The 21,665-nt window shown below is 40.6% G+C and overlaps 2 protein-coding genes across 3 annotated transcripts; both read right to left on the reverse strand.

Annotated features, from left to right (window-relative positions):
- Positions 1–559: 559 nt before the first annotated feature.
- efcab2 (EF-hand calcium binding domain 2) lies at positions 560–12,603 on the reverse strand. Of its 2 annotated transcripts, none has more exons than XM_060071817.1 (7): positions 12,561–12,603; positions 12,184–12,268; positions 11,994–12,079; positions 11,775–11,848; positions 11,644–11,686; positions 2,698–2,764; positions 560–2,578 (listed from the first exon to the last, which is right to left on the reverse strand). In XM_060071817.1, exons 2-7 carry the CDS (start codon positions 12,188–12,190, stop codon positions 2,460–2,462), a joined length of 396 nt encoding a protein of 131 aa, XP_059927800.1. In that variant the 5' UTR covers positions 12,191–12,268; positions 12,561–12,603; the 3' UTR covers positions 560–2,459. The 2 variants fall into 2 exon arrangements, with proteins under 2 accessions (XP_059927800.1, XP_059927799.1); XM_060071816.1 differs by having other exon boundaries at positions 11,994–12,066; positions 12,561–12,595.
- A 715-nt stretch (positions 12,604–13,318) lies between these two features.
- On the reverse strand, positions 13,319–17,609 carry cgref1 (cell growth regulator with EF-hand domain 1). The gene is made up of 7 exons (XM_060071519.1): positions 17,288–17,609; positions 16,576–16,678; positions 16,193–16,243; positions 15,313–15,383; positions 14,993–15,117; positions 14,677–14,778; positions 13,319–14,168 (listed from the first exon to the last, which is right to left on the reverse strand). Exons 1-7 carry the CDS (start codon positions 17,295–17,297, stop codon positions 13,836–13,838), a joined length of 795 nt encoding a protein of 264 aa, XP_059927502.1. The 5' UTR covers positions 17,298–17,609; the 3' UTR covers positions 13,319–13,835.
- Between the last annotated feature and the right edge of the window lie 4,056 nt (positions 17,610–21,665).

Raw genomic sequence — 21,665 nt, forward strand, 5'->3', positions numbered from 1 at the left:
TTCTAGTCTTTTTTACACGTAGTAAGTTTCAATAACTCCATACCATTACATATCGACATTCAAGGAGCAAAGATGAGACGTCGTTGTGTGGTGAGAACTGATAGAAAATCGTAAACAACAACAATCGCCGGTGGGGAGAAGCCATTTTTCCATTGACTGGAAGCCTGCTTTATTTATTGTAGGTTACAAAAAATAAAGAAAATGGCGGCATTGTTGTTATCGATTTTGTATCAGTTCTCACCACACGACGTCTCATCTTTGCTGCTTAAATGTCGGTATGTAATGGTATGGAGTTATTGAAACTTACTACGTGTAAAAAAGACTAGAAATTGAATGTTTATTTTTAAGCCTCGAAAGTTGCACTGGGTGCCTTTTAAGTCCAAAGTCATGAGTAAAAGCTCAGTCACCACACCATATGCATAAATATAAGATGGAAGAGAGATCCCTGCTGTCTGACAGTATACTTTTTAAGTGTATGTTTTATAATAGAGCCTCGCGTAACAGTCTTTGATGCAATGCTTGTCTGAATAGGTGTCGATTTTCCAATAGTCTTAATCTGCATCACCCAGTAAGAGCCTTCCCTTAGTATGTGAAGTGTTGGATTTCAGGTCAATGTATGCATTTTTGTGTAGAATGAAAGGAACCGTCATTGATCCCCGTTTTCAGTGCAATAATTCAAGAATGGCGTGAACAGAAAACTGTTTATGGCTTACTATGATGTCCGAAGTAACCCCTCTACCTCTGTCACTTATGGGTTGCTTTTACCCATGGGTTTAACTCTTCAAGGACCAAATAAACTGCGATGTCCACAGCAGCTTCGTGGCTGGATAAACTAAAGGCCATTGTGATATTTTTGTTTTCCTCTCTTGATTCCAGTGCAGTCTGTACTTCCAGACGCCGCATAGTTGAGAGGAAAGCTAGTTGGTGTGAAGGGGGGTTTGACTTGAATCCACATAACCATCATAGGAACCACTTAGACCATAGTGCTCAGCCAAATGATACATGCACAATCAAACCATATCAGATGTTTCTGTGTAGGCATCGTCACATTTTTAAATTGACCTAACACAAAGAGGAAGACTAGCTGTTGTTCGAGCTCACATGATTTCTGTGTGAAATCACGTGGGATGGAGCTGCATGATTTTCAGTTCGAAGCCACTGCCTCCCTTCATGTCTTCCTATCTTAAGGTGCCAGCACACTGCCCCAACAAACACAACAAGCCCCCACCTTGAAGCATGTTGGCCAATGCCTATTCGACAACGCTAATTGGAAAACCTCCAGCCAACAGGTTCCAATGTTTGTGTTTGTTGGGGCAACATGCAAGCCCCTTTTAACTGTTTGCCTTGCTTCTCAGGGACTACCACGAATAAATAGCATTCCTCATGAATGTGGCTTGGCTGTAGTCATTCAAATGGACTTACTTTCATGTGATTTAGGAGACTTGCACCGGAGGATATTTAGCGTAGCGGTCGATCTTTAGCTCTATTTATTACAGGTGTTCTTCAATGAAATCCATGGCATTCTTGACATCTTACCAAAGCTAGGGAATTTTAACATTCCATTGCTAAACTACAACCCATTAAATAAATTCAAAGGTTTACCCTTTTCACCTCTTTTGTTTGATAACCTTTTGAGTTTTTCACTTAATTAGAAAATGTATGAAAATCTCCTTGTGGTTGCTTGTAACGATTGAATCTTGGTAATGATATGGAAGCTTTGCTCCATGTTTAAGGGTCAGGCTTTAAGTTTAGGGCATCTTGTGTTGTCTTTTCTAAATCTATTTTTAGGGAAGCCTAGTGTTTGTGTGTGTGTGTGTGTGTGTGATGAACTTTGTTTTGGTTTCTGTCCTTGGATGATGCTGAGGGCATATATTTTATGTCTTCTGTATTTGGCGGCGTTGTATAAAAAGGGAATGTCTTGAGAGTTTCATGCTTTTTTTCGTTGCTGATATCCTCCATTTCCTGCATTGTCCCGGAAAGTAAAGAATTATTGTCCAGGTTTTAACTGAATTTAAGTTGTCATGCATGTCTTTAACATGCATGGGATTGGTTTTATGTGCTCATTAACATATCAATCTACAGATCATTCATTGAATCATACATGTTCCACAGTTGGGGTTCAGCATTACAGGCATGCAAACGTTATGTTAATATAATGTGTGTTTTGCTCATGAATAAGTCAATGTTTCATTTACTTGTTTTGCCGCACCATGACTTGATACATGATATTCCACAAACCCATCAAATGTGGAGAAATTCTGTTGGTGTGATATTAGTATTCGTTATAAAAGTACTTTCATCTTTAATATATATATAAATGTGACCGTATTTTCGTAAATAACCTTCAGAAGTGGTAAATTGAGTTTCCAAATCGATTAATCTTTCTGATGGTTCTACTGCTGACATATTAGTTCAAACATAAAAAAGAAAAACGATGAAGAGATCAAAATGCTGTGAAATCATCTCTCCCCATCCAGCACCATCATATTGACAAAGTCTTTGTAGTAGATAAGATTGGAGTCAGGTTCCACCGCTGAAGACAGCATCTCCTCCATCTCCAACTGGGTGAAAGGTTCATCTACCAACACACACACACACACACACACACCTATGAAGAGAAAGCCAATTGTTTGCCTATTTTGCGTGTTTGCGTCCCAGTAGGGATTGTGTTGGTAGAGTTGAACTAGCAGGCCTTACCTCCCTGTTTCATGTACTCTGTCAGTTCATTCGGTTCCAGGTGTCCTTTCTTCTGTTGATCAAGAACCTGGAAAACAAAGGATCTTTCTGTAGGGCCGAGCTCTCTGAGTGGCCAACGACGTGGGTCGCATTGGTCGCGACGTAGGTCGCATTGGTCGCTGTGTGGGTCGCTCGTCTGGCTGCTTTCAGTCGCTGTGGTCACTGGCTGGCTCGCTCAAAGTCTATATTATCAGTTGATTTGCATGTTATGAACTTTTTTTTTCCGTCAGTTGAAGTACCAGAAAGCCATGCTCTCTGGCGAAAGCTACCTAAAGCTCTTTAGTGCTAATATTGTTTTAATATTTTTCTATTTAAGTACAGTTTAAATGATGAAATCGTTGGTCTATCAGTATCAATAAAATATATTAGTTGTAATTTGGGGCGTATTCAAATAATGTATTTTATATATTATATAAAGCCTATTTGTTTTGTTAAATGTCATTAAGCCTAAAAACGTATATTATGCAGAAAGTTCTTTGTTATAGAGTGATAAACAGAAATATAAGTGCAATAATATGAAGCCAATGCTAGGTTAGCAATCATGAAGGCCGGTGTTCGATTCTCTCCACGGATGGTCATAGTTTTGCTCTTTTAGTCAAACTTATTGACGCAATCGGCCTCTTTCATTTTAACATTTGTGTATGTTTTAGTAGGATGGTATGATAATTATACGACGTATTGACGGGCTGCGACGCATGGCTGGTATCGGCTGGCTGGCTGCGACGACAGCCACGGCTGGCCGCTGTCTGCCGCTGGCCGCTGGCTGCGGCTGGCAGCTGGCTCTGGCAGGCTGACCGACTAGGTCGCGACAATAAAAGCGTTGCTACCCTTTTGGCGACAAATAGGTCGCAACCAACCAGAGGTATGGCTGAATGAGCGACCTGTGGCAGCCAGCCATTGTCACCATGGCTGCTACCATAACCAAAAGCCTATATGTTATCAGTTAACATCTCATTGAACAGAATAAATATACGTGCGTCAGTATAATAAAAAAGAATAATATATACCTAGCTTAGATATTGATAGACCAATAGGCCTTTTTATAATATATATAAATAAATAGGCCTATTGGTCTATCCATCTATATTTAATTAATATTGAATTAACTTTGCAATACAGTGATGTTTACAATATTAATATTGATTACATTGTATAGCCTATTGGTTTGATAAATGTCAAAGACCAATAAAATATCCTATGAAGAAAGTTATAGTGTAATATACCTTGATATAAGTGTAACAAAACAAATAAAATTAATAATTCCCAGACCCAATACCGTAAAATAAAGAGTAAAAATAAATATATAATGTGCCACGAATCATGATAGTCAAGTATTCAAATGTATAAACCAAAGAACAAAATATGAAAATTGAAATTAAAGTTACAGTTTTCTAAAAAGAAAAGTGTCAATAATAATAGTAGGCTATAATAGCATAAATGCACAATTTAAAGGGGGCCAGTGACTATACAAATCTATAGTATATAAAAAGTGTGTGTAAGGTGGCTCAATCATCAAGAATGTATGCTAACTCAAAAACTAATATACAACAGTGTCACCCCTCATGTTTCATTTGATAAAAACGACAGTGTTACCCCCTATGTTTTAATTGATAAATATCGACAGTGTTACCCATTATGTTTTTTTTCATGACGACCAATAAAAAACAAAAACATAAGTAACCCTTATGTTTTTTTTCATGACGACCAATAAAAAACAACAGTGTTATCCCTTGTGGTTTTTGTCATGACGACCACTAAAAAACAACAGTGTTACCCCTTATGTTTATCTTCATGACGACCAAAGAAAAACAACAGTGTTACCCCCTATGTTTTATTTGATAAATATTGACAGTGTTACCCCTTATGTTTTTTTCCCATGATGACTGATGAAAAACAACAGTGATACCCCTTATATTTTATTTGAGAAGGTCAATTTTCTTCTTTTTTTTAATATGTTTTTTTTCATGACGACCAATAAAAAACCAGAGTATTACCCCTTATGTTTTTATTCATGACGACCAATAAAAAAACAACAGTGTTAGCCCTTATGTTTCATTTGATAAAAAACGACAGTGTTACCCCTTATGTTTTTTTTCATGACGACCATAGAAAAAGAAGTGTCACCCCCTATGTTTTATTTAATAAATATCGACAGTGTTACCCCCTATGTTTTATTTAATAAATATTGACAGTGTTACCCCTCATGTTTTTTCCATGTTGACCAATAAATAACGACAGTCAACGTTTTTGCGTGGATCCGAACCTGAGCTGTTCATAGTGTTAACCTCCGAACTTATCAATGCACCATCAAGACACCGGATTACGACATCACAAAGGTTATACTTGCCTTTATAATTCGCATGAAATAGAGATAAGAGTCTACCAACGGAAGACATCAACCGGACTTGAACCCCGGTCTCCAGAAGCAAAGCTCAAAGCTCTCTCCACTGCCCACTGAGATTTGTAATTTATTTATGTCTGAGGTTATATATGACGGTGCAATAGACATGATAGCATTGCGTTTAAAATTAAAGATACTGAGTTTTCCACAGAAATTGAGCCGCAGTCTCCAGTGGGTTAGGCAGAGTGCACTCCACTGCACCACTGAGGCGATGACATTACACAATAATAAATCATCAATAAAGAGGATATAAATGACATTAAAATGTATGTGTGTATTTCTATTATTACTTTTTTCATGATGACCAATAAAAAACGACAGTGTTACCCCTTATATTATATTTGTCAAAGACAACAGTGTTACCCCTTATGTTTTTTTCATGACGACCAATAAAGAACAACAGTGTTACCCCTTATGTTTTTTTACACCTTATGTTTTTTTTCATGACGACCAATGAAGAACAACAGTGTTACCCCTTATGTTTTTTTTCATGACGACCAATAAAAAACAACAGTGTTACCCCTTATGGTTTTTTTCATGACGACCAATAAAAGACAACAGTGTTACCCCTTAGGTTTTTTTTCATGACGACCAATAAAAAACGACAGTGTTACCCCTTATATTTTATTTGTCAAAGACAACAGTGTTACCCGTTATGTTTTTTTTCATGCCGACCAATAAAAAACAACAGTGTTACCCCTTATGTTTTTTTTCATGACGACCAATAAAGAACAACAGTGTTACCCCTTATGTTTTTTTTCATGACGACCAATAAAAAACAACAGTGTTACCCCTTATGTTTTTTTTCATGACGACTAATAAAGAACAACAGTGTTACCCCTTATGTTTATTTTCATGACGACCAATAAAAAACAACAGTGTTACCCCTTATGTTTTTTTTCATGACGACCAATAAAAAACAACAGTGTTACCCCTTATGTTTTTTTTCATGACGACCAATAAAAAACAGCAGTGTTACCCCTTATGTTTTTTTTCATGACGACCAATAAAGAACAACAGTGTTACCCCTTATGTTTTTTTTCATGACGACCAATAAAAAATAACAGTGTTACCCGTTATGTTTTTTTTCATGCCGACCAATAAAAAACAACAGTGCTACCCCTTATGTTTTTTTTCATGACGACCAATAAAAAACAACAGTGTTACCCCTTATGTTTTTTTTCATGACGACCAATAAAAAACAACAGTGTTACCCCTTATGTTTTTTTTCATGACGACTAATAAAGAACAACAGTGTTACCCCTTATGTTTTTTTTCATGACGACCAATAAAAAACAACAGTGTTACCCCTTATGTTTTTTTTCATGACGACCAATAAAAAACAACAGTTGTTTTTTTTCAACCCCTATGTTTTTTTTCATGACGACCAAAGAAAAACAACAGTGTTACCCCCCATGTTTTATTTGGTAAATATCGACAGTGTTACCCCTTATGTTTATTTCATGACGGCCGATAAAAAACGTCAGAGTTACCCCTCATGTTTTTTCCATTTTGACCAATAAAAAACGACAGTGTCAACCCTCATGTTTCATTTGATGAAAACGACAGTGTTACCCCTCATGTTTCATTTGATAAAAATGACAGTGTTACCCCTTCTGTTTTATTTCATTACGACCAAAGAAAAACAACAGTGTTACCCCTTATGTTTTTTTTCATGACGACCAAAGAAAAACAATAGTGTTACCCCCTTTGATTTATTTGATAAATATCGACAGTGTTACCCCTTATGTTAATTTCATGATGGCCGATAAAAAACGACAGTTACCCCTTATGTTTATTTCATGACGGCCGATAAAAAACGACAGAGTTACCCCTAATGTTTTTTCCGTGTTGAGCAATAAAAATCGAGTGTTACCCCTGTCGACGTTTATGCGTGGATCCGAACCTGAGCTGTTTAGAGTGTTAACCTCCGAAATGAACAATGCACCATCAAGACACCGGATGAAGTCAACACTATTATGAGGTTATACTTGACTTTATAATTTGCATGAAATAGAGATAAGAGTCTTCCAACAGACGACATCAACCGTACTTGAACCCCGGTCTCCAGGGGGAAAGCTCACAGCTCTCTCCACTTCCCACTGAGATTTCTAATTTAAATATGTCTGTGGTTATATATGACATGATAGCGTTACGTTTAAAATTAAAGATATTGTGTTTTCCACAGAAATTGAGCCGCGGTCGCCAGTGGGTTAGGCAGAGTGCATTCCACTGCACCACTGAGGCGATGACAATACACAATAATCAATCATCAATAAAGAGGATATACATGACATTAAAATGTATCAGTGTATTTATATTATTTCCCTTATGGTTTTTTTCATGACGACCAATAAAAAACGACAGTGTTACCCCTTATATTTTATTTGACAAAGACAACAGTGTTACCCTTTATGTTTTTTTTCATGACGACCAATAAAAAACAACAGTGTTACCCCTTATGTTTTTTTTCATGACGACCAATAAAAAACAACAGTGTTACCCCTTATGTTTTTTTTCATGACGACCAATAAAAAACAACAGTTATTGGTTTTTTCAACCCTTATGTTTTTTCCATGAAGACCAAAGAAAAACAACAGTGTTACCCCCTATGTTTTATTTGATAAATATCAACAGTGTTACCCCTTATGTTTATTTCATGACGGCCGATAAAAAACGACAGTGTTTCCCCTCATGTTTCATTTGATGAAAACGACAGTGTTACCCCCTATGTTTTAATGGATAAATATCGACAGTGGTACCCCTGTCAACGTTTTTGCGTTGGTCCGAACCTGAGCGGTTTAGAGTGTTAACCTCCGAAATTAACAATGCACCATCAAGGCACCGTATAAAGTCAACACAATGGTTATACTTGACTTTATAATTCGCATGAAATAGAGAAAAGAGTCATCCATCAGACGACAACAACCGGACTTGAACCCCGGTCTCCTGGGGGTAAGCTCACAGCTCTCACCACTCCCCACTGAGATATGTAAATTAAATATGTCTGTGGTTATATATGACATGATAGCGTTACGTTTAAAATTAAAGATATTGTGTTTTCCACAGAAATTGAGCCGCGGTCGCCAGTGGGTTAGGCAGAGTGCACTCCACTGCACCACTGAGGCGATGACAATACACAATAATCAATCATCAATAAAGAGGATATACATGACATTAAAATGTATCAGTGTATTTCTATTATTTCCCTTCTGGTTTTTTTCATGACGACCAATAAAAAACGACAGTGTTACCCCTTATATTTTATTTGACAAAGACAACAGTGTTACCCTTCATGTTTTTTTTCATGACGACCAATAAAAAACAACAGTGTTACCCCTTATGGTTTTTTTCATGACGACCAATAAAAAACAACAGTGTTACCCCCTTATGTTTTTTTTTCATGACGACCAATAAAAAACAACAGTGTTACCCCTTATGTTTTTTTTCATGACGACCAATAAAAAACAACAGTTATTGGTTTTTTCAACCCTTATGTTTTTTCCATGAAGACCAAAGAAAAACAACAGTGTTACCCCCTTTGTTTTATTTGATAAATATCAACAGTGTTACCCCTTATGTCTATTTCATGACGGCCGATAAAAAACGACAGCGTTACCCCTCATGTTTTTTCCATGTTGTGTTTTCCACAGAAATTGAGCCGCGGTCTCTAGTAGGTTAGGCATAATTTCCACATTGTTTACTTGCTAACGTTTGAGAATAACAGTGGCTAGTTGGCAGAACTCTTTTTACACACCAGTAGTGTTTATCAGAGCGGAGCCCTGAATGTGACGTCACCCGTCATCTCGTCTCTGTAAACAATGGATGTTGCGCAGCATTTATTATGACGTCATTATATAGACCCTCTCTCAGTACCCCCCCCCCTGGGACTGACTTCCTGCGTCCTTGGTGTTACCCCCATTGTTTTATTCGATACATTTCGACAGTGTTGTATATTTAAGCAATAGATCACGCCAGGCTGTGGTATGTGCTCATTATACCACTGTTAAGGGGTGTTGTCCGGCCCCGACGCACAACGGTTACTGTTATGGCGAAACGAAAGTCATAGACACACTACATTTAAAAAGAAACAAAGAAAGTCAAATTAGCCGTTTTGTTAAAGAATACAAAAAAGTAGTCCCTCCTGGCTGCCGCTATGCATCGACGGTCGCTATGCAACACATTTTAGCGTCCCTCCGAGAGAAGGCTCCGATAGAGCGGTTCGCCGGCAATTTATCCTATGGAGCAGTTCACTCGCCGTGTGCCTAAGCTTTCGTTAGCCTCTCCATCGCCTTGCTCACTCCCGGAGTAACAACATTTACACCCTCTCCATCATCCAACATATGTTTTACTTTGTAACTGTTTCGACTTCCAGGCGCGGAGTGATATGCAAAAATCGCTGGATTTAGGTCCCCCGTTGTATAATACACTTTATACAACGGGGGACCTAAATCCAGCGATCTGATTGGATCCCAACTGTTATACATAACGCGTATACATAACTGCTATGACGCCCGATCATTTTGTGAAAGTTTGCATATCACTCCGCGCCTGGAAGTAGAAACAGTTACAAAGTAAAACATATGTTGGATGATGGAGAGGGTGTAAATGTTGTTACTCCGGGAGTGAGCAAGGCGATGGAGAGACTAACGAAAGCTTAGGCACACGGCGAGTGAACTGCTCCATAGGATAAATTGCCGGCGAACCGCTCTATCGGAGCCTTCTCTCGGAGTGACGCTAAAGTGTGTTGCATAGCGACCGTCGATGCATAGCGGCAGCCAGGAGGGACTACTTTTTTGTATTCTTTAATAAAACGGCTACTTTGACTTTCTTGGTTTCTTTTTAAATGTAGTGTGTCTATGACTTTCGTTTCGCCATATCAGTAACCGTTGTATAAAAGCAATAGATCACTTCAGTCAGTGGCATGTGCTCACATTATACCACTGTGAAGGGGGTCGCCGGCCCTCCGCTGCGCGTCGGGGCCGGACAACACCCCTTAACAGTGGTATAATGAGCACATACCACAGCCTGGCGGGATCTATTGCTTAAATAACTGTCTTTCTTCATAGGATATGTTATTAGTCTTTGACATTTAACCAATCAATAGGCTGTACAATATAATCAATATAAATTTGTACACACTGTATTACAAAGTTAATTTAAAATTAATTAAATATAGATGGATTGACCAATAGGCCTATATATTATTGTATGTACGTTTTTATTATACTGACGCACGTGTATTATACTGTTCAATGAGATGTTAACTGATAACATAGTTATTTGGTTATGGTAGCAGCCATGGTGACAATGGCTGGCTGCCACAGGTCGCTCATTCAGCCATACCTCTGGTTGGTTGCGACCTATTTGCCGCCAAAAGGACCGCAACGCTTTTACGGTCGCGACCTAGTCGGTCAGCCTGCCAGAGCCAGCTGCCAGCCGCAGCCAGCTGCAGACAGCGGCCAGCCGTGGCTGGCCTGTCGTCGCAGCCAGCCGATACCAGCCAGGCGTTGCAGCCCGTCATTACGTCGTATAATTATCATACCATCCTACTAAAACACACAAAAATGCTCAAATTAAAGAGGCCGATTGCGTCAGTAAGTTTGACTAAAAGGGCAGAAAAGTATCCCCGGAGAGAATCGAACAACCGCCTTCTTCATTGCTAACCAGGCGTCACTACCGCTTGTACCACTGTGACAATTTCTTCAACACTTTGCACTTAAATTATGGTATATCACTCTATAACGAAGAACTTTGTGCATAACATACCTTATTAGGCTTAATGACATTTAACAAAACAAAAAGGCTATATATAAATATAAAATACATTATTTGAATACGCCCCAAATTACAACTAATAGGCTATATCACTCTATAACGAAGAAGTTTGTGAATAATATACCTTATTAGGCTTACTGTCATATAACAAAACAAATAGGCTATATAATATCTAAAATACATTATTTGAATCCGCCCCAAATTACAACTAGCCTAATATATTTTATTGACACTGATGGACCAACGATTTCATAATTTTAAACTGTAGGCCTACTTCAATATAAAAATATAAAAATAATATTTGCAATAAAGAGCTGTAGGAAGCTTTCGCCAGAGAGCATGGCTTTCTGGTACTTCAACTGTCGCAAAAAAAACAGTTAAGTTACCTTAACATGCAAATTAACTGATAAACGACCGCCCATAGATTTTGAGCGACCAAGCCAGCCAGCGACCACAGCGGCTGAAAGCAGCCAGACGAGCGACCTACGTCGCGACCAATGCGACCAACGACGCGTCCAATGCGACCTACGACGCGACCAATGCGACCTACGACACGACCAATGCGACCTACGACCCGACCAATGCGACCTACGTCGCGACGCACGTCGTTGGCCACTCAGAGAGCTCGGCCTTCCTCGGATCTTTCTCCATATATACTGATGGATCACATCTATAGGCATGTGGATCATATATATATTATGGTAATAGAATATGAGGAACTGGCTTACCTCAAACGCCGTAAGCAGCGTGTCCTCGGGTATGGGGCGGAACCTACACAAACGCACACACAGTTTGGTCATGGGAATCCTTAACACAGCATTTGGTGTCGCTACTACATGATGGGGTCTTCTGGTCTTACTTGTTCTCCATAAGTATTTTACTCATTGTTGGGAGGAACCTCTCAAAGCAGATGAATCCATTGGGTTCTTCCACCTTTAGTAACAGAATGTGGTCGCTGTTCAATATACTTTGTATGCTATGACTGTCCAAGCAGTATGAAACCAACTGTCAGCATGATTAAAGATTAGACATAAGATATAGATTAGAATAGAACAGTTAGACGGACGGAAGTTCTCACCTCATCGATGATATCAAGCAGCTCTGCCTCAGTGGGGAAGCAGCCCAGAGAACGAACAATGGCACCGATCTCCCTATAAATGCAGACTATATATATATATATGTAGGCCTATATGTATATTTACTACCGATCGGCCTGAAGAACCAGACTGATGTAAGGAGAAAAGTTCCTCCAGGTTAAATAAACACACCTGACATCGACCGTCTTGTTCAGGTCGTGATCAAACACTTGAAACGCATCGTTGATCCTCTTGTGGACCCCTGTCACCAGTATCTCTGGCACCAGAGCAGAGGGATATAATATTTAAAAAGCATCATTCAAAATAATAACCCAAATAAATAATGACACATTTGATCGAGAAATTATTTGCATTTGTTCTCAATAAATTGACGGTATTGAGACTAATTGGTGTCCACGTTATTTTACACGTTACAAGGTGAAATTGTTGAAACTTGATCTATTTTTGTGGCCCTATGTCTCCTTAAAGAATACCACAAGAAAAGCCAATATAAGTTAGTATTGTTGACAATAAACCTATAAGCCTATATTAATTGTACTTTTACGCACCTGCCCGTTCCCGGTCGTCAGCCATGTTTGAGTATACTGTCTGTTGCTATAGAGACCCTAAAACGATGCTGGTCTGAATTATGTGTAAACTACTCCCCCTGGTGGTTGTTTTTATTTTTAAATTGATTTACCGACTTTTGACTATTAGTCTATTCTGCCTTCGCTGGAAATGCAGCATTTCCTTAAAGGCACCCAGTGCAACTTTCGAGGCTTAAAAATAAACATTCAATTTCTAGTCTTTTTTACACGTAGTAAGTTTCAATAACTCCATACCATTACATACCGACATTTAAGCAGCAAAGATGAGACGTCGTTGTGTGGTGAGAACTGATACAAAATCGATAACAACAACAATGCCGCCATTTTCTTTATTTTTTGTAACCTACAATAAATAAAGCAGGCTTCCAGTCAATGGAAAAATGGCTTCTCCCCACCGGCGATTGTTGTTGTTTACGATTTTCTATCAGTTCTCACCACACAACGACGTCTCATCTTTGCTCCTTGAATGTCGATATGTAATGGTATGGAGTTATTGAAACTTACGTGTAAAAAAGACTAGAAATTGAATGTTTATTTTTCATTGAATGTTTACATAAAGTTGCACTGGGTGCCTTTAAAATAGTTGGGATAACGTTTGTCTGCACAAATCAGATTACTTCAATGGTAAAATTTACTTTTTAGTCAGCCACCGAATTGTATAGGCATGTAGGTTTATATATAGCTTACTTCAGAATCTCAATGAAGACAAGCCTACAAGGAGGGTTTTAAATATATTTTATTACAGAAAGACATCATTATTTTCTAAAATAAACTTTTATTAACAAAAGTATGGACATAAACAGGCATAATTAAGTTCAATTATATTCCTAAATTACGCCCTCATTTTTAGGATCTTAAAAACTATTTTCTTAAGAATACAAATATTGCATTGCTTGTTTTGTGATGTTGGTTTAACCGTAATTTACCATAACAAATTGAGATTTACTTAATTTAATGATTGTTTATTATTCCATCTCTGATGGAGACATAATAATGAAGAGTATCTATCTATACACCAAACCTGTGAACTAGTGAATTAGCTCTTGTCTCCGCACCATCGTTATGAGGAACAACTCAGTGTCCGTTTGTCTACCTGATGGACCAGAAGCACTAAAGGACTTGTTATTGTGATTGTTGTCCCTTGAGTCACAGAAAGCTCACACTTTATTCATTCTGCTAATTCTTCAGGGCAGAGCTAGGCTAGGTGTGTTTGGGTCCTTGCGTGTTAGTTCTTGTTCACATCTCTGGTTGTCCATGGTGCACTAATACTCCTTGTTGTGGTCCCTCGCCCTGTTCCACTGGAGCAGGGGCTTGTTGGATTTGTAGTTCATCAAGTTCCTTCTGTTCCCTTTCGTTGTCCTCTAAAACCTGATCGAGGGGCACTTCTTCCTTATGCCCGACCTCTTTCTCCCGGTGAGTGTTATCTTCATGCTCTCCTCCTGGCTGAATCTCCTCCTCCTCCGCCTCCTTCTTCAGCTCTCCACCTCCTGTCTTCAAGCTGTCTTCAGGCGCCACCAGCTTCTCCTCGACCGCCACTTCCCCTCGCTGCAAAGCCTCGTCGTCAGAATCCTTCGTAAGGTTGGAAGTGGGATTATATTAGTCCACAAGAGAAGACTTGTACCCATATGTCAGCATTTAGATGATTGTAAACTGTGTATTAACTTGTTCCTGGTGGTAAAATGTGCATAAACATGGACCACAGGGTAAACTGTGTATTAGCTTGTACTTGAGTGTAAACGGTGTAATAACTTGTACCCCTGAAGTGTAAACTGTGTAACAACTTGTACCTGAGTGCAAACTGTGTATTCAATTCTACCTGAGTGTAAAATGTGTATAAATATGTCCCAGAGTGTAAACTGTGTATAAACATGTACCTAGGAGTAAGCTGTGTATAAACATGTACCTAGGAGTAAGCTGTGTATAAACGTGTACCTGAGGGTAAGCTGTGTATCAACGTGTATTTGAGAGTAAGGTGTGTATAAACGTGTACCTGGGAGCAAGCTGTGTATAAATATGTTCTTGGGAGTAAGATGTGTATAAACGTGTACCTGAGTGTAAACTGTGTATCAACATGTACCTGAATGTAAGGCAAGGGTGAAGATAGCAGCTCAGAGGGACCCAGTAGCCCGTCCTGGTTCAGATCCCTCGTCTTGAGTAAGAAATCGACCATGGTTACAATCTGGAAAGACGATGCACAGTCACATACCATAACACACACCGAGACACACACAAAGAGACACACAAAGAGACACACACAAACACCCAGGTGTTCAGGAAAAGGAGGAGCCACTGTGTGTACAAATTGTATAAGCACGAACTACAGAATATCCATATGAAGAAGACTTAGTTGTCGATGCTCTAAATAATCCAACCCTCATAGGGATTTTTCTTACCGGCTCATTAGAACTTTCTTCAAGTGGCGCGTGAGAATTGTAGTCTGACAGTAGCTTCATCATCTCTAGGCCATCGATGTGTCCGCTTCGATCAAAATCATACAGATGAAACAGGAAGAACACAGCTGAGAGGGACAAAGGAGAGAGGAATATGTATGTTTGTCTTTTACAAACTATCTTCAGATACAAACAGAAAAAAAAGGCATTGCTTGATTCTGTTATGTCCTAAAAATGTGCCTTGATGGGCAAATGTTTATGGACAAAATGTAGGTTTGAATATTGAACTGTACACAGAAGGACCACTAGATGTCGACTTTTACCTTGTTCCCATGTGCTGACATCCGATCCTTCACCCTCTTTGAGATGGGCTTGAATGTAACTCTGCAGCAACCTGCCAGAAAGTCACAGGTCACCCAGGACAACATTTGACTTAAATACAGGCAGACATGTTCATGTTATGTGATCACACTCGCCATGTGTTATGGTCACAGGTAACCTTCTCCATCCATTGTAATATTCACAGCTCACCGTAAATGACCTCACTACAACTTAATCAGCATCGCCCACTCGCCCCAACCACAACAACGTGGGTCTGATATGTTTTGAACACAGTGAACGAGACAGCTGCAGTCTTAAAGTCCACACACTCTTATCGGGATCTTTTGTCTGCAGGGGCAAGGCCACGTCACTGCGACGAACCCCACACGCCAGTTAAAGTCCAGTGCGTTACCTCGCTAGGGCGCTCTGGCCATGGCCTCACACACTTACTATGTGGCAAAGCATCAATCTGACCCTGAGTCCAAGATGGACCCTGCTAAGTATTGGTAGGGTACCTGCTCTATTGTCAGAGGTAATAAATGTTTTATATTTTCGCCCGTCCATATAAGACTATGAACACAATGCAGGGGTTGACACTAAGGTTTCAAAGCACTTGCCCATAGGGCAAGTACATGTCATGTTCGACTTGCTCGAATGTCATGTTCACTTTCCCAACTTAAAGTCAGAATCGTGAACGGGCCTCTTTTTGCCAGGCACCTTGCCTGGTTTTGGGGGGGCTCAGAAAACTCATCCTAGCTCAGACTGAGGCTGAATGCTTCCTCACATTTACGTGTTAAAAAAACAACTAACTTCTACTTTTAAGAACAGGTGGTGTAAGTGTGAGGCTGGTGCAGTGATGCACTGTTCCACACAGCTGCTCACCTGCGCTCCTCCTCCCCGCCTCCGAGGGGGTTAACCAGACCGGACTCCTCTCTGTGGGGACGTCAATGCACATTAAGATATTACACAGTCAGTTAGCAGGGATCACTGTGGCGGCTGTGAAAAAAATTAAGAAGCCGTTCAAAAAACATAGAAAAAAAAAAGGAAGGAAAGAGAAAAGAAAGAAAGAAGGAAAAAAATAAAGAAAAATAAAGGGGGGAGGAGGAAACAAGGGGGGGAAAGAGGAAGGAGGGGAAAAGGAGGAAAGAAAAATATAAGTGAAATCATAATGTGGGACAAATTTTAGGGAAGAAGGAATAAGGCAACACAGAAGGACAGCAAAGAAAGAAAGAATGAAAGATAAAGACAATTCCAAGAAATAATACCTCGTAGCCCCTGGCACCCGGGCGCCCAGGCATAGGTGCGCCAGCAGGCAGAGACACGTGAGCCGTGGGATGAGGCTCTCCAGGTGAGGCACAGCTGGTACGCCTGGCACAAACACACAACTCAGCCTCACGTATTTATATAAGCCTGGGATAACGACAGAGTTTGATCACCTGGATAGGCGGTGTGTTTGACCATTGTAACTTGATAGCTATCAAGCCTCCATATCAAGTATCAAGTCGGCTATAGCTCTACATACTCACGAGCTTGAACAAAGTATGCAAATAAGGGCATAATCTTGGTAGAAAATTCGAACAGAAGCCTTTTTCCCTTAGAGTATAGCCTACCTATCGGTCCAACAAAAGAAACAATCATGCCCCTTTAAGATCTCTTCCTTGCATGATGCTAGAAGGAAACCAATGTTAGCATGACTATTGCCTCTCCAGTAACAAACAGTTACAAACCAGAGCCCATTGCAAGGGCACTGGTAAATCCTAACACAACCGTAGTATCTACTGCACAAGCAGAAACACATTCTCTCTAAATCTCAGCTGTTGAAACTAAAAAGAACGGAAAGCGAAAAGCTAGGAGTTGCACAGTAGTAATACTAATACAATCTAAACAAAACCCGTGTAGACGCATGAATGAAATAAACAATTCATGCTACCGCAAAGTGTGTGTGTGTGTGGGGGGGGGGGGGGGGGGGAGGCTTACCTTTCAGCATCTTGGAACAAAGTCTGCCCAACAATGTGTGTATTAATCTTCAGAGTGAGAGAGAGAGAGAATTTAGAGTTGGCATAAAGAGAAGAAGAATAACGCTGTCCCGCTACGCTCGCGACGCACGGAGTGTCCGCACTGCGCAACGTCAGCCACGAGCCGCCGCGGGTTCCACGCGCACACAAATTGTTTTGGTCAATGACAGAGTCCACGTGGAAGCCCGCGCCCTTTTGTGTGTGCGGGGCCTTGGGAGATGTCGGAGGAAGAGTCCTACGCTGCTCCACTCCCCCGGCAGCGCCACGTACCTCCTCTGTTCAAAGCTCACCAAGGAAACCTGGCAAGGTCGTGTTGTGTGGTACGGTGATCACGTTACTGTTACAAGTTACTCTCTCAGCGTCTGTGCTTCATTGTTATTCCGGAACAAAAGGCCTCATAGGCCTATTTAGTCGACGATAATATATCAATTAGGATTGATTTATGCCCGGTTAAATGCAGGCCAGTGTCGCTAATATCATTAAAAGTTTAAAGAAATGGCTACACATTGAATTAACAATCACGCCAGACTCAATAGTGTGTTTATACCATAGGGGATGCCACAGTTCAACACCAAGTGTCTATATTTCTAGGACCCTGGTCTTTGCCTTTCAAACTATCAAAGTGAGCTACTCTACGTCTTGCTAACGGTACATTTGATGTCCAATTCAAACACAAGAATTCTGTTTGAAAAAAGTCGAACGAAAAAAAGCCAATGTATGCGCTGATTGTGTCTGACCAAAAGATGTCGCTGCTCTCATGCTTCAAATGGGTAATTTGTTTCTTTCACACTATAGACGCACCCTCAACTCGTTTCCCCTCAGCGTCATACATACATTTGTATGCCAACCGGTGACCGACACACACACAAACACACACACCAGTTGTGCGGAATCAAGGACGGTAATCCTTTAATCATATTATTCGATAATTATGCATGAAAAGGGAGAAGTGAAGAGTTGAAATACAGAGCAGGGCAATCACCCTGGTCTACAGACACATTTTGTATGTTTCTGAAAACGTGTGTGAACTGTAACTTTTGTTTAGGTACAGACAGTGTTTTGAGCCCGGTCAACCTGAAAATGGGTCAAGTTCCAGAAGCAATGAAGCGTTACTCAACCAACCTTTCACACACACTGGACCCCCTGGGACCGTTACCCCACTGCAGTTAGCAGCAAGACCATGCAGAAGTCATGTCTACACATCTTACACACTTTCCCCCCACCCCTCCCTCCCACCTGGAGGTTATATCCTATAGCACGCTAGCTCCCCATGCAGCCATTTATGCATCAGAGGCCAGAGTTCCCACTGTGTAGAATGAGTGTGTCTATATGTATGTGTGTGTGTGTGTCTGTATGTGTGCATGTGTGTGGGTGTGTATGCATGCATGTGTGTAAGTCCATATGTGTGGTTGTGTGTGTGTGTGTGTGTGTGTGTGTGTGTGTGTGTGTGTGTGTGTGTGTGTGTGTGTGTGTGTGTGTGTGTGTGTGTGTCTGGGTGTGTGCATGTGTGTGGGTGTGTATGCATGCATGTGTGTAAGTCCATATGTGTGGTTGTGTGTGTGTGTGTGTGTGTGGGTGGGTGTGGGAGTGTATGCATGGATGTGTCCATATGTGTGGGTGTGGGTGGGTTTGCGTGACTGTACGCTTCATTTTACAGATGACCGGTGGAAAAACATCCCACTGACACTTGCTTACAGGAAGAGAGATTAGACCGTAATTGCTGCCATGAGTGGCTGGAAATGTAGTTCCATGGGAGTGTATATATATGTGTGCGTTTGTGTGTGTGTGTGTGTGTGTGTGTGTGTGTGTGTGTGTGTGTGTGTGTGTGTGTGTGTGTGTGTGTGTGTGTGTGTGTGTGTGTGTGTGTGTGTGTGTGTGTGAAAAAGGACAAAGCCCCTAAAAGCTGGATTATACACTACATATACTATAGACTTGACGCTCACACAGTGTCCATTAGTGTATGTGTGTGCGTGACAGACTAGTTGTATGAGTGATACAGACTGATACACTGCTTATTTCACACCAGCTAAACTTAATATAAACATTTACCGTAACATACGTGGACCTGACCCATCTGACTATTCTCAGAGATATACGCTAATAAGCCCAGACTCTCACACTCTTCAGTTTTGCTGCTTATTTTCTTTTACTTTAAATTTCTATAAAAAGTAAAAGATTTAATCAATTCTATCAACTCTATTCAATTCAATTCAATTCAATTTTTTTTTAATTGATGCAATTTCAGTTAATATTTTATGTAACTTCAGTGAGGGTTGATAAGTTATAATTATTTATTGTGTTTTTTAGTCCAAGTTTCACAGTTAGGGTTAGGGTTGAGGTTCGATAACATAACACACACATTTTATGCATGTAGGCCTACAAAAATAAAGGGACGGTAATAGATAAAACGTTTGATACAATCAGGGGCCAAAAGATAAATGATCAATTAAGGTTTGCAATTGTTTCATTGAAAGGGTAGAAAAGATTTGAAGAGGGCAAGACATTTTAACAAAAAAAGACAAAAAAACGTCCCCTCCCTCTCGTCCCGCCCTACGTCTCTAAGCCATTGAGGTGCGTTTCACACACCTGTGAATGACAGGAACGTTTGATTCTCTGAGGAAATCACAGAAGAGATATCTGATGGTCCGAATGAGCCTAAAATCGAAATTGGCTCTAACAGAGGGAGGCTCAGTCAACACAAAACAGATATTCTCAAAGCGCATTTCCCTCACTAATGGCTGTCGGGTGGCTACGCCATTTCTTAAATATTACACGAAAAAGAATAGGACTCTTTAATCTTACCTACAGCACCTTTACCTTGCTGAGCCGAGAACGGTAATTGACACTTGTTACATGTCACATACTTCTTGTAACAAGAGCAAAATTATGAACCAGACACAAAGTGCCCATTCTGCTGAGAACAATATACAACTCAATCATATTACCAAAGACTTTCAGTTTCCCAGAAATGTTTTTTTATGTGCTGTCGGTATGTTCCCATCAGCCCCAGTTTGAGGCGAGTCACAAAACTGTATGTCCTTGTTTGTCTTTTGCATAGCCCAAGTGCACTCACGTGAACACACAATCTGTTACATGGACAGACACAATCTCCCGCAAATGGTCTTGGGCACAGCCACGCAAGCGACACAAAGACACACACACAACACACTCGCACAGACACCATGCCCAAAGTCACTTTCCCAGTTGAGTTATGTAACAAGGATTAGGGGCTTCCACCCACTGCAGCTAATAGTCAAAACTATCCAGGCTATTTTTAACCCTGGACCCCCAGTACAATAGCGGCAGTCCTGTGGCACAATAACATTAGCCAACGCAGCCCTGGTCGGCTATATGTGATATCCTAAACACGGACCCTCATAACAACAGCCATTGTGGCCCCTTCGAAGCACAAGGGGCCTAACCAAACCACCGTCTATAACACCCATAGTGCGCAGGGGTCACACAGGGAATGGGGTGTGGGGAACTATTTAAGGCATGGCAGGGATTTTGTTTTTAGTTGGAGGTTTCACTGAGCCATGTGACCATAATCCGCATCTCTTGTTGGATGGGAACATGTTTGGCGGATATCGTGGTCAAATGGTCTCTGGTGTGATGGTCATTTCAGTTCTACTACTGGAACGTTTTTCCATTCAACATTTGAACCAAGCACACCTATTCTTTAATAGAACTACGGAAATAAAATAAAGAAAGAATGACAAGAGGATGGAGAAGGAAAGAAAGAAAAACTGAAAGAGATGAAGGGAATGAAGGTTAGAAAGAAGGTAGGAAGGATGGAAGGAAGGTTCCTCACAATAGCTGAGTACTGTTTGTGTGGAAAGGTTGTTGTCCCATTCCACAGCTTAATTCTTTAGGGCTTCAGGTCATTAGAGAGAGAAGGGAAGTTATGTTAAACATACACACACACAAACCTACACACTCACACACACACAGACGGTCGCACAAGCATGCCCACACACACACACACACACACACACACACACATAAACACACACACATGCACACGATCGCATAAGCACACCCACACACAGGGTGGTTCCGGGATATATGAGCCACTAATTGCATACCTGTCCATCCTGGGGGCCTCATGGGCCCGGGTTCCCTGCTCTGTCGGCTCCAATTAACCTGGTGGGCGCTGTTCACTCACACACATGTTGTTCATATTGATCACCCACTCATACAAAGCTCACACACACACACACCTGCATGCATGAACGAATGATCACACACAAACACACACACTCACAAACACACACACACACACACACACACACACACACACACACACACACACACACACACACACACACACACACACACAC

This window comes from Gadus macrocephalus, chromosome 14 (genome assembly GCF_031168955.1).
Source record: "Gadus macrocephalus chromosome 14, ASM3116895v1".
Taxonomy (NCBI): domain Eukaryota; kingdom Metazoa; phylum Chordata; class Actinopteri; order Gadiformes; family Gadidae; genus Gadus; species Gadus macrocephalus.

What these genes read in the sequence shown, in the direction of transcription:
- cgref1 (XM_060071519.1), bottom strand. An exon ending in TGTCAGCACATGGGAACAAG is followed by an intron (nt 15,118 to 15,312) that starts GTAAAAGTCGAC and finishes TGTCCCTCTCAG; the next exon opens with CTGTGTTCTTCCTGTTTCAT. An exon ending in AAGAAAGTTCTAATGAGCCG is followed by an intron (nt 14,779 to 14,992) that starts GTAAGAAAAATC and finishes TCGTCTTTCCAG; the next exon opens with ATTGTAACCATGGTCGATTT.
- efcab2 (XM_060071816.1), bottom strand. Translation starts at nt 12,585, where the DNA reads ATGGCTGACGACCGGGAACGGGCAG. An exon ending in TGACGACCGGGAACGGGCAG is followed by an intron (nt 12,269 to 12,560) that starts GTGCGTAAAAGT and finishes CTCTGGTGCCAG; the next exon opens with AGATACTGGTGACAGGGGTC. An exon ending in TGCTTGATATCATCGATGAG is followed by an intron (nt 11,849 to 11,993) that starts GTGAGAACTTCC and finishes CTGTTACTAAAG; the next exon opens with GTGGAAGAACCCAATGGATT.